This window comes from Hydra vulgaris, chromosome 10, assembly GCF_038396675.1.
Source record: "Hydra vulgaris chromosome 10, alternate assembly HydraT2T_AEP".
Taxonomy (NCBI): Eukaryota; Metazoa; Cnidaria; class Hydrozoa; order Anthoathecata; family Hydridae; genus Hydra; species Hydra vulgaris.
In genome coordinates this window covers 15,242,501-15,255,857 of record NC_088929.1, presented here as the reverse complement: position 1 = coordinate 15,255,857, position 13,357 = coordinate 15,242,501, and the positions used below count along the sequence as shown (strand labels likewise).

Genomic DNA, 13,357 nt, shown 5'->3' with positions numbered 1-13,357 from the left:
TAAAACATTAGAACCACAATGCAAGATTGCAGGAAATGGCAGAAAACTGCATAAAAAGCATGCCTAAAAGGGTACAGGCAGTAATCGATGCAAAAGGGGGGGGGGGGGAGGGTTACAAAATATTGATTGTAACTAAGATATTATATGAATATTTTTTATTAAAGTGTATTTATTCTTATAAAATGGTAATTTTTTATTAACACACAACCTGATTTTTTATTAGAATACATCTTTGGTAGATAAAATTGTAAAAACTGATGGAAAATCACAATTTTTCTAGAGTTTCTAGAAAAAATGTAGGTGGCTATAATAAATTGTCATACGACTGTATGTGGCTTTGACTAATTATCAGAAAATTTGCAGCCATTTAAAAAAAAAAAAAGTATGTTTTAATATTTAATTTAAAAAAAACAATTTTTAATAAAGACTTTACTTTTAATCAGTATGTTAAAATGTAAATGTTATAAAAGTTTTTATTTATTTTTCACTTGACATTTTAACAAATTCGAAAAAAGTTTAATAGTCGATAAATTATATTTTGTAAAAATTAATATTTACCCAGCAAGCACACAACGTTGAAACAACGTTGAAATAACGTTGATCAACGTCGATCAACGTTATTTCAACGTTGTGTGCTTGCTGGGTAATATTAGGTATATATATAAAAGATTATGAAAAATGTTTACAAATATCTTAACTTGCAACGTGTAACTTGCTACACATCAGTGTTGTTCATGTTTACCCGAGAAATGCAATCAGATCATTTTATGAAGCACTTTAATGTTTATTCTACTTTATCGTGTTATTAGGATATTTAAACACACTAAATATTACTTTTCATTTTATTTGGCTGAGATAAGCAGGCTTTGTGGGAAAAAAAACCGCTTGAAAATTTTTGATGTATAAAACATGTACTATTAGTTTAAGTTATTATATTGGTCTAAAGTTTCTTGGTCTAAAGATCAAGTTGTTCTATTGGTTTAAGGTTAAGTTAAGCTCAAGATTTATGAACTAAAATTTACAAATTGAATGAAAATAGAATATGTATGATTAATTGATAGGACAGTAGCAATTTTTTTTTTTTAGGTATTGACACGCTGTAATTGACAACTTACCTTCCTGCCAAAAGATTAAAACAACCTCCAACTACAAGCTAATTTGAAATGATTTTGTTAGCAGTACGTTCTAAGAAAAATTAGCCATTTCTATTTACTAATTAGATTACTTATACTTTATAATTTCTTTAAGTTATTTTTAGAAATGTATTGCTGTTTTTTTCACGAAATTTCAAGTTTAAAAAATTACTTCACATAAGATTTTAACGTATTTTATAATTAATTTTTATTTAGGAGTATAATTTTTTTTTTTTTTTTTTTAAGCTTACAATTATTAATCGTAATATAACAATATAACAATACATAAACTTGGTATCTGAAAGAAGATCCAAAAGATCTTGTCGTCAGAACCATATAAAATATATCAAACGTGTATATATAATATAATAAAAATACAATTGATTTAATAATTATTAACAATGTAGAATAAACAAAAACAGAAAATAATTTTACATTTCAAAAATATTTATATATATTGTTAGTAGAAAGATAAAAGTTTTTAAATTCAGTTTTAAAAACAGAAAACGAAATTGACAAATTAAAATTTGGAACAACAATTTTGTTCCATAATAATAATTACGATAGGAGTGTCCCTTTTTTGTAACAATTTTTCTGCAAATATCAATTTGATATTATGTTATCAATGTGAGAGTATAATTACAAGATTTAATTAAAAAATGGTAGAATATTGACTTAATATACTACTAGGATCCGTAAAATCACATGTAATACAAATTTAGCGCAAAATGTCTGTAGCGATAGAAACCATTTGCAGAAAAGTTTTGATATTGATTGGTCTATTAAAATTTTATAGTACTATGACTGTAAGTTTAAAAACACGCTCAAAACTTGTAATAAAAATAAACTATTTCACGTGTTCTAAGTAATTAATCAATACACGGGATTATAAGACCGGGTGAATAAAAATGAGCAATTGCTTTTACTCAATAATTGTTCAGTTTTACGTGAATAAAAACGTGAGCAGTTTTGATCTAATCTATTCACAAAAATTAAAGTAATTTACTCAGTAATCGTTCAGCTTTACGTGAATAAAAACTTAAGCAAAATAACTAAAGTTTTTATTCACGTAAAGCTGACTAATTACTGAATAAAAGCAATTGCTCGTTTTTATTCACCCGGCTTATAGTCTCAGTTCGGTTCTGTAAATTATCACAAAATCGTAGTCAGATAAATATTTCGAACTTAAGTTAAGTAAATTTGGCCACGAAGATATTTAGCGTTAAAAAAATTTATATCAAAAATTTTATATCAAAGTAATATCAATATGTCATATTCTGCCTCCTAAATTTTTTCTCAAATCTTCTTAAATTCAAGAAATGTTTACTTTTCTAAACAGTTTTGAGATAATTTGCTGAACCATATATCAAATCAGTTGCAAAATTAGCATCTGCTAAGGTAACATCTCTTTATCGAGCTCGTCACTTTCTTACTTCGGATTCTATTCTCTATCTCTATAAATCTCAAATCCGGTCTTGTATGGAACACTGTTGCCATATCTGGGGCGGATCTTCTAATGATGCCCTCTCTCTTTTAGACAAGGTGCAAAAACGCATTGTAAACATAGTTGGACCTGCTCTTGCAGCCAACCTCCAACCATTATCACATCGTCGTAATGTTCCTTCTCTTTTTCTTTTCTACAAATACTATAATTGGCACTGCTCTAAAGAGCTAGCATCTCTTGTGCCATCTACTAAAATTCATTCTCGCGTTACTCGTCATTCAATTAAGTGTCATCCTTTTTCTGTGACTGTTCCTAAATGCTCCAAAAACGCTTATTCGTCTAGTTTTTTTTCTCGAACATCTGTTCTTTGGAATTCGCTTCCTTCATCTTGCTTTTCTGATTCATATAATTTGCAATCTTTTAAGTCGTCCGTCAATCGTTATCTTGCTCTACAATCTTCATCTTTTCTCTTTCAGTAACTTCCAACTTTAATTAGTGGCTGCTTGCAGCCTTGTTGAAAGCGAAGATGTTTAAAAAAAAAAAAAAAAAAAAAAAAATAACGGAACTGAGACCATAAATCCGTGTATTAATATTTGACGTCATCATTTGCCGAAACATTTTGATATCTGTTTAGACTTAATTTTCAAAAAATCAAAAATTTCATTTAACAAAGTAAATTTTATTTAATTGCAAATTTAATTTTTAATATATTTGTATGATTTTGTATAAATGTAATCAATCTCAATACTTAATTAGCTATTTTTCAAACATCTATTTTATTAAAATGGCTGATTAAAAAAAGTTTGAATAGATATTCAAAACGTAATATACAAATCTCATTGAGACCAAAATGTGTTTCCACATCAATTTCTCAAGCACGGGCTGAAAAAAAAATCTATAGTTATGTCACTCCACTATCAAGAATAATGAAACAGTATAAATTATTTGCCTTAAAAGATCTTTTAAGTTGACGAACCAGGGTTCAATACTGTGCATAAAAATTTTAAAATGTAGGCTGCTAAGAGTCTGTAGTGTTGAGCGTGGCCAACACTTGTGTTGTGTTGAGTGTGGCCAACAATTGACTCTAATATTATGAACGATTTATTGTTAAATAGTAACATTTGTATCAATCTTAATTTTTCTTAGAAAAAGATTCGATTTTGACATGTATGACTAATGAGGTTTTTTTAAATTCGCTTGAACATTTTATGTACTTCTGCGATGCGTTAAAAATTAACTGAATGTTTTTCCTCTTAGACCAACAGCATTACTTATAAAAACCTGGCAATTTAGGAATACGCAAAAAAAAACTCGGCATTGTTATATTTTATTTTCCCCCACACTCTACGCACTATGTTAAAGAGTTTAAACATAGTGGTTATTTGGTCTATTGCATATATATTATGATCAATATATTCAGACATGGTTAAGGAAACACCCATGTAGAGTTAGAGCTCGTTTATAGGTTTTGAACAATGATGATGTTCAGAATTCAGATGTTTGTTCGTGAGCTGCAAACATTTAGTGGTTTTTTTGTCAACTAATGGACCTTTTGTGGACTGTGTGTATATAAATTGTTCTTTCTTAAGTGCTACAATCAGTTATGTCACTCACTTGTAATTCAAGATCATCTTAGACTTGCTTAGCCAATGAAAATGGTTACTTTTAACATATCTAACAATTCTTTGGTCTTCTTGTGCAGTAGTCCACTATTTGAACAAGGCATATTTAAAGTTTACAAAATTATATTTTGAACTCGAAAAAAATTAATATTAGGTTGCTAATAAAATAGATTTATACAAAGTCAATAGCAGTAAACTTAAAAAAAAAACGATTTTAATTCGGCATTTAGAAATGTATAATCAAGTTTTAAAGGATGTTTTATTAAGAACTGTGTTGCTGTAAATGATATATTTTAAGTTTCGAATAGCGTAAACAAAAAAAGCAACAAGTAAATACTTTTTGATCTTTATAATTTAAATATCATAATAACTAAAAAATTAAACTCTTTGTGTTTTTTCCATTTCACATTCTTGATTTAATTTTGGCGAAATGTATTTCTTATTAATACTATTAGGAAGGCAAGTACCAACTGTTAAGACAACTAACGTAGAAACAGACATCAGTGCAAAAGCAAAGTACTCATTAAATGGAAACGAAACAGTTTTGTGTAAATCTAATTGATTTTTTAAATTCTTCATTGACCAGGAGTATGCTTGACCAAAAATTACTGAGCCAATTGCTCTAAAAATGAGGGAAAAAAGTTAAGAAATAATACATACATACTAACTAGTGCAGTTCCACCTAGAAAAATTTTTTGAGAACAAAAATGGTATGTATGTTGAAGATTTTATATGTAAAATTAAACACATTTTCATAAAAAATAATTAAAAAAAAAAAAAACTGATTTGGGCTTAAACATTTAAAAATTGACAAAACTGCTAACACATACTTTACTTAAATGTAGCATATTGCTATAATTAAATGTAAAGAATTAATATAAATATTAAAGCTTAATTTTTTTCACCGAAACACCTATAAAATATGGGTCTGATAGAGGCTAAACCTCAGATCTACTCTTTGTAAAAAAAAAGCAATTTTACGGAGTTTACCACATTAGCCATATAAAAACAAACATTAGTTAAAGAATTTCTAACTATGGTTGTTTATGATTAAACTTATCATTCGCTTGGGATAAAATGGTTGGTTTTGTTAACTTCTCTGTAGTTTTCATTTCTACATTGATCTTTAGTTAGAATAAAATTTTCCTTTTTTTTTGAGACCATAAACTAGCTTAGATGCTTTGTTCAATGACTTTTCTGCATATTCAACTGATTGAGAGTTATTTGTAAGAAAGTGGGAAAACCCCTCCAAATTCTTTTGCATTCATTAGGTCAGCAGGTGAAAAACTAATTGTAGTAGGTTTTACATCAATTTGACATACTTGCACTTGGTAATTCTAAAAATTTACAATGGGTTTAATCTTGGAACAAATTTTTTATTTTTCTCATTTAGCTTCATAATTTTAAGTATTTGATCTGTAGCTTTACTTCGGATTCCTTTTTCATCATCCATAATTATGTGATAGTGAAAGTTTTCCTGTAATCAGCAACATGCATTTTAATCTAATTTTTTGAAAACAACTTCTTGCATCTTTTTATCTCGTAGTTTTGTCAGCTAAACCATTTTAAAAAGAATTGTTGCTTTGTAATGACCTGATCTGTTTATAGCAAACCAAATTGGAGCATATACTTAAACTATACACTTAGTTATCATAATCAACTTTGGAGAAACTCTGTGTCTCTAGTAAATTTATATTCAATACATAACGCAAACTTCGACCATCTTGCATGGTTCACGTGTCCAGGTTTGGTCATTGCAAATTTTTTGGAGATTTGGCCTGTACTTATACCTATATTAAGTTTATATCATTTTTTTGCTTTAAAAACTCCAGCTCCACTGGTAATAATTTTATGCGTTTTAAATACTTTCTTGCATTTGTTCTACTTTCTGTAGTAAGATGATCTTATTTTTCAATTCAAGATTTCAATTATTAATCTTTTTAATTTACCATCTATTAGTAATTCTGTAGCTAGATAAGCAGCCGCATTGTCAATAATTTTGTAACATAATGCTGCTTTTGCAAAGCTAGGTAAGGGTTTCTAATTGTATGAAGTAGGGGATTTTTCATAAAGATCTGGATCATAGTTATTTCTAATATCATCAAAATCATTGCAATCGGAGGAAGGATCGTCACTAAACAAAAATTAAACATATGTATTCGAATTAAATAATTTACTGACACTATTATTTGTGTTATTGTAAGACCGTTAAAAAGCCTACACCAAGTCCCAGTAGAAGAGGAATACATGTTTACTATTTTATTGTTATTTTTAACAAGAAATAATGCTTTTAGATCAAACAAGTAAGTTAAATAAACTAAAAATATATTTTCTTATAAATATTTTATAAATAATATTTAATGAATAATAATTGAAATAGTATTATTAGTATATGACTGTTGTATTATTTTAAGTAGAATATAGAATATATATAAAATATATATTTCTCAGGTGAGTGCTTGAAAACTTTTTCAAATTTAAAATGTTTTTAAGTCATGAAAATATGTTTAAACTTTATGTTAAAATCAATACTTTATTGCTAGAAATCGTTGGAATAAACTGCATAGATTATTTTCAATGAAGATACAACATGATTAACTATTTGGGATGCAAAACACTTATTTTGGTAAAAAAAAGGCAAAATCCTTTTTAAACTAAAACAAAGTAGTGTTAAACATAAAATAAAAATATTCTATTTTAGTATTCACTAAAAAGTCAACTATGGTCATGCAAGTCAATTCTTAAAATAAATGTTTAATAAAAATTGTAACTGGATCAATCTAAAAAATAGTATAAATTGTTTTTAGAAATAGTACCCTTGTTCCTCAGAGTTCATATTTCAGAGTTTTAAAATTAGGAGAAAATTCTAACAACAGTAAGTAACATAAGTAAACATAAAAAATTAGTAGCCTTCTTGAACGCAGTACCCCCCCCCCTCGGCTTTAGTAGTAAAAAAAAAAAAGGAAAAATATATTAGATAGAAATACTAATCAGTTTTAATAAATAAGCTTTAAATTGAAACCAGAAAAATTATATCACAAGATTTGATATATTACCTTCCTAATGAGGCAAAAGATAATCCAACACCATTCGCCAATCCCAGAAACTCTGGTTCAACAGAATTGTTTATAAAAACATTGATACATAAAAGACCTGCAGTGTACATTGATCTAATAAGGCATTGGGTAATCCACAATCCTACCCACAATCCTTTCCTAAAATCATTAAATGTTAAATACAAAATAATTATAATCAAGATTTTTTTTTATTAAAATTTAATATCTATTTCTATACATTTTAATAAAAAAAAAACTTAACAGGTCCAACAGCAATTATAATTTGTTTTTAGACATTGACTATAAGAGGAAGGGCATCATTAGAAAAACCAGGCAAATATGACAACAGGATTTCATACAAGGAAAATTAGAAGATTTATAGAGGTAGAGAATGAAATCAGGAGTAAAAAATGCTGAACACAATAAAGTTAGGCAACTTTAACAGACACACTCTTTGAGAGTGTGTTTATTAAAGTTGCCTAACTTGGAACCTCTTGCTTATAAAGAGTGTGTCTTTAACAGACACACTCTTTATAAGCGAGAGGTTCCAAGTTTGATCCCCACCATGTCCCTGGTAGTACCACGCTCAACTTGTTTCTCCGTGCAGCGGCCTTGTTCTTTAAGGTTCGTATTTCGGAGTTATAGGTTGAGAGAGGGTTATAACCACAATTAAGTAGCCTCCTTGTCTGTAGTGGCCTTCTGGGCTTTGTCTGTAGTGGCCTTCTGGGCTAAAACTTGTTACAATTTTTAATGTTAAAAATTGTAACAAGTTTTACAATTTTACTTTTACTTAAAAATTGCAATTCAACAATATCTCCTTAATTTTATTTGTTGTTTTATAAAGTTTAAATTGAAGTCTTTTGATTATTTATTACTATTAAAAATTGTAAAACATTTAAATAAAACATTTTTAAAGTTCTATAGATATTATATGCATATCTATAGAATATATGTATATAATATCTATATAGTATATTTATCAATTATGTACATAATATCAATAGAATATATATATATATATATATATATATATATATATATATATATATATATATATATATATATATATATATATATATATATGTATTCTATATATATATATATATATATATATATATTTATATATATATATATATAAAGTATATATACCAGATATGTGTATAATATATATGTATATAGTATATATATCTTATATGTATATAATAATATATATCAAATATATAAATATATTATATACATATATATTAATATATGTATATATCATATATGTATATATATCATACATGTATATGATATCTATAGAACTTTAAAAAAGATATCTATCATAGAATCTGTAAATGGATCAAATATTCAATTATAATAAATTACACAATTAAGATGTTTTTAAATGGAAAACCTTTTTCATTTAAATGGAAAACCTTTTTTATTCACCAGAAGGTTTTCCATTTAAATTTTTTAAATGGAAAACCTTTTTTATTCACCAGAAGGTTTTCCATTTAAATTTTTTAAATGGAAAACCTTCTGGTGAATGTTTACTGTTTAACTTTTTCTATTCAGTTTTTTTTTCTGAAAATGATAAAATAACTGAACAAAAAAAGTTCATCTTCTTGATAAATAAACAAGTTTTAAATTTTCTCAAATCAATAGGTGACTTCAGGAATAGGGTTAAGATTCCAATTTTACTTGCATTTTATATCTTGAATAATGTTCTTAATGTAATATACTTAAAGCAAAATTTAATGTAAAAATGTGCTTTAAAAAAAATTTAGTGAAGGCACCCGGAATCATGATTTACAAAATCATGATTAGGGGTGTACATCTATGGTTTACAAAACGGACCCAATAATTTAGCAATAATATTTGAGTAATTACAAATGTATCATGGTTATTTTTTTTTCAATACCGGTGCATTACAGTTATATTTTGATCAATACCAGTGTATTATGGTTATTTTTTAATCAATACCAGAGTATCATGGTTATTTTTTGATCAATACCAGTGTATCATGGTTATTTTTTGATCAATACCAGTGTATTATGGTTATTTTTTAATCAATGCCAGCGTATTATGGTTATTTTTAATCAATACCAGTGTATTATGGCTATTTTTTGATCAATACCAGTTTTAGTGACAAATAACGAATGATTAGACTTGTTAAATCAAAAAAACAATTCAAAAAAAGCAATTTAATATTGTTTTAGATTCCAATTGCTGCAACTTTTTGAAAATTTTTTTTATTTGATATTAGAATAAACTTTAAAAAAACTTCAAGCACATACCATTTCTTGCAGTTACTTATCTTTAACACTGAAAACTCTAGACCTGACTGCTAAACCCTCTTTTAATCTATTAACAGAATACTTTCAAAATCTATATTATAACTCAAAAATGTAAAATATTTTTCAGTTGTCTTTTTTACTTTTGTTTCTTTGAATTTTTCTACTAAGGTGTGCCACAAAGCAAGTCCTCTGTAAACCATGCTTTTATATCTTCGTTCCACCAGCATACAATTTTTCATATATAATAATATATTTAATTGTTCATATATACACTATACTCCAAAACTATGATAACTGTAAATCCTTTTCTAGAAAATAAAAGTGTGTAAAACATTTTTAAATCAATTTTTAATTTTATTTTGTATATTATTTGCTTATAAGTATGGAATATATTCTTGTATTGCCTAATGCTCACTTTTCTGTTCTACTCACTTGTACTCTGTTTTAAACATTTTTTGAATATGAATACAAAATATTAAAAATTAATTAATATTTACAAGTGGTTTAAAATTGAATCCATTGTTTAATATTTTAACATTACAAAACAAAGAGATCTTTTATCTTAGTACTGACAGTGCAGTTAAAGAAGACATACTTTGTAATTAAAACACCTTTTGTGTTACATAAAACACTACTACCATTAATTAGTTGAGCTTTTGTTATCATAAACTGTTTCAGCTAGCCTCTTGAAATTGTCTAATTGATTACTATTCAAAATCTTTGCTTAATTTGAATCTTGGGTAACTTGAACTTTGTTTAGTCAAACCATTTTTTTATCCCTCTTCTGCAAACTGCTTTGGTTAACTTTTCATACAGGTAATTAAGAAATCAAAATTTTTTTTTTAGAAGTCATTCTATCTAAAACTTTAACAACAGTAGCCTGATATTTTTATATATTTTTAATTTAAATCTGAAGATCCTCTAAAAGGTCGCTAGCTCTAAGACATTGTCATTGTGTTGCTAAACTTTTTTTAATGTTATCTATTGAGTGCACAGAGTGAATACAAATATTTAACTTCTTTTACTGAAACATTTTTCATGTTTTTTTTTAGCATAGTGGTATATATTTAATGTTTATACTTAAGCATTGAGTAAAGAAAAATTGCCTAAATACTCCAACCAATACCTTATACTAGCCAAAGTTCAACTTAAGAGGAGTTCACTTTAGTCAAATATTAGTCAAACTGTTTTCTTTGGTCCCATGGAGGTTTTATCGCAAATAAACTGTAATCTTCCTTAGTTGAAACATTAATTAAAATTATAACTATAAAGTTTTGATAAAACAACAACACATAATAAATATAAAAATAAACAAATTTTAAATAAAAAATTATTAATAATCATGTTGTAACTACACAATGTGATTTACAAAAAAAGTATAAAATTTTAAAAATTGGATTTCATAAATTAGTTTAAAATATAAAATCAAAGAACCAAAAGAAAATACAGTACGGTGACAGTTGAATGATGCAGAGTTGCATAGTTACCGTGCAGCAAAAAACCATTTATATTGACAAAGATCCAAAATATTAAAAAGTTTTTATTTTAGTTAGATAAAATTTTAACCTGAGAGGTTGATGGAAAAAAAAATTTGAGGTGAGATGGAAAAAAAATTTGAGGTGAGATGGAAAAAAAATTTAAGAAAGATGGTGCACACTTAAATATTCATTTAGTTTCAGAGTTAAAATATTCCATATTTTTACTTTTTTTTTGCAGTTTTAATGTATATTAGTATTTTGATATATATTTAGCTTACATGCAATAGTCATTTACAATGTGTTTTACTTAAAGGAGCACCTTTTTGTATTAAAATTGAAATGGTAGTTGGAATAGTGCAGTGGTTTTATAATTTTGAAACGCGTTCCTTAATTTTAGATGATGAATATTTTAGCTTAAACCAATACAAAAACTCTCAAGGTTATAAAAATATTAATTTATTACCTATTTTTAATTAGCCTAGTTGTTGGGAGTAAAAAAGCTAAACCAGAATAAAGCAAAGTTGATGTGCAAAATACCTATAAAATATTGATACAATTATATACACATACATAAACTTTTTTTTATTAAATAACCAAATTAATTACTGGTAAAAGTATATCATGATCACTGCATATAATTTAATATTTATATGTATTTTATACTACTTATATAAATCTGCATGAATGATATATTGATAATGCCATACAAAGTAATAATTAAAGTCCAAAGCTTAATACAAATATTACTTAAGATTTATTTTACAGACACAGATATTAATCTTATTTGAAACTCATCTCATTTAAATTGTTTCAATTAGCATTTTTAATTATATGCTGTAAGTTTTGTAAACCTAAATAATCATTAGCATTATAATTAAAATGTTGAGAATTTCCACTGGCCTCCATTGATATATAATCTGTATATCAAATGTATCTCTCAAATTTATGTTCAATCTTTACTTTCACTTCCTTAGCTATGTTTCCACTTGTAAACTAGTTTATAGCATTTTGTCTGACCTTTGTGAATGCTAAACCCTAATTTTTACTCTTTTTATCTCTTGCCATACCATGAGCTACAATTCATAATAACTCAAATACCATGAGCTACAATTCGTAACTCTTTATTAACTATACATTAAATATTCAAAAAAACAAACATTAAGTCTTTAATTGTCAAAGAGTCTATATAATAGATTTAAATTTTAACTTTTTGTGAAATCCTTTTTTAAAACTAACAGTTTTCCTTTAATCATTGACGCCCATTATTAGGGATATTGCACAAATTTTGATAATACATTATCCTGTCCAATAAAATAGTTTTTTAAACTATTAAACTCCCAGATATTCACTACTTTTTTAGGAAGCTACAATTCTCTATTTTTATGATAACATATTTAATTTGAAAATAAGTTATTAAATTTAATTTACAATAGATTATTAATTTATTAACGTTAATATTTATTCATGATTATTTATCAACAAACCAAATTCTATAAATCTAATTGTACTTTTTATGTTATACATTTTTAATCTTATATTAGTAATTTTATAATCAGTTTAAAATTGTTCAAAACTATACTGTAAAACATTTTGCACTTCAATCTTATTTTGGTCTTTAATTAAAAATCTTAAATCAAACATAAAATAACATATTACTTTCCAAAATAATAAATTTTAATGAAGTACTAAAAAATATTATTGATGAAATAGTAAAGTTTCAACATAATGGCAAATTTTACGAAAATCAGATTTTTACATCTAGCACTATTATATATTAAATAAGGTATAACAGATTTCAAAATCAGCATTGCTGAAGTTTATAATCTGTTGAAACTTCAAAATAATCTGTTAAAACTTCAAAATATTCTGTTGAAATTAAAAAAATAACATGGTGTCATTCTTTTCAGTATAGCGACAGAAGACATATGTGAACTAAAGAAAAACATGTCGTCTCACTAAAATAAGTTTAACATTATTTTTATAAAAATAATGATAAAATTTAATAATAGTAAAATAATTTAATAATAATAAAAGACATGGTTAATAAAATTAATTTAATAATAACGAAAGACACAATTGTTGCACCAAAAAAAAAAAAAAAAAGAGAGCAGTTTTAAATGCAAATAATATATATTATAGTTAATTACGTAAGAATAGGTATATATTCTTGTAACATTAACATTACAAAAATATGCTGTAACAAGTGTAAAACCAAATTTTTTTATTTAATAAGCAATTCTTATTTATTGAATAAACAGATAACTCGCGTTAAAACCAAAAGCTCTTCTGAGAAGTTGTTTAGAGGAGCAGCTAGCATGGCTCACCACGGGAGCACATTCATTTAC

The 13,357-nt window shown here is 26.0% G+C and overlaps 1 protein-coding gene across 2 annotated transcripts in view; it reads right to left on the bottom strand.

Moving 5' to 3' along the window:
• Window positions 1-4,540: 4,540 nt before the first annotated feature.
• LOC136085810 (uncharacterized) overlaps window positions 4,541-13,357 on the bottom strand; it is a 40,113-nt gene continuing 31,296 nt past the window's right edge. Inside the window, exons 13-15 of one of the 2 annotated variants that reach the window (XM_065807341.1) lie at window positions 11,476-11,549; window positions 7,256-7,414; window positions 4,541-4,821 (exon numbers count right to left, since the gene is read on the bottom strand). In XM_065807341.1, the coding sequence (XP_065663413.1) occupies window positions 4,578-4,821; window positions 7,256-7,414; window positions 11,476-11,549 (477 nt within the window). In that variant the 3' untranslated portion in view covers window positions 4,541-4,577. The remainder of the gene's footprint in view (window positions 4,822-7,255; window positions 7,415-11,475; window positions 11,550-13,357) is intronic. The other variant, XM_065807344.1, reaches the window with a different exon arrangement.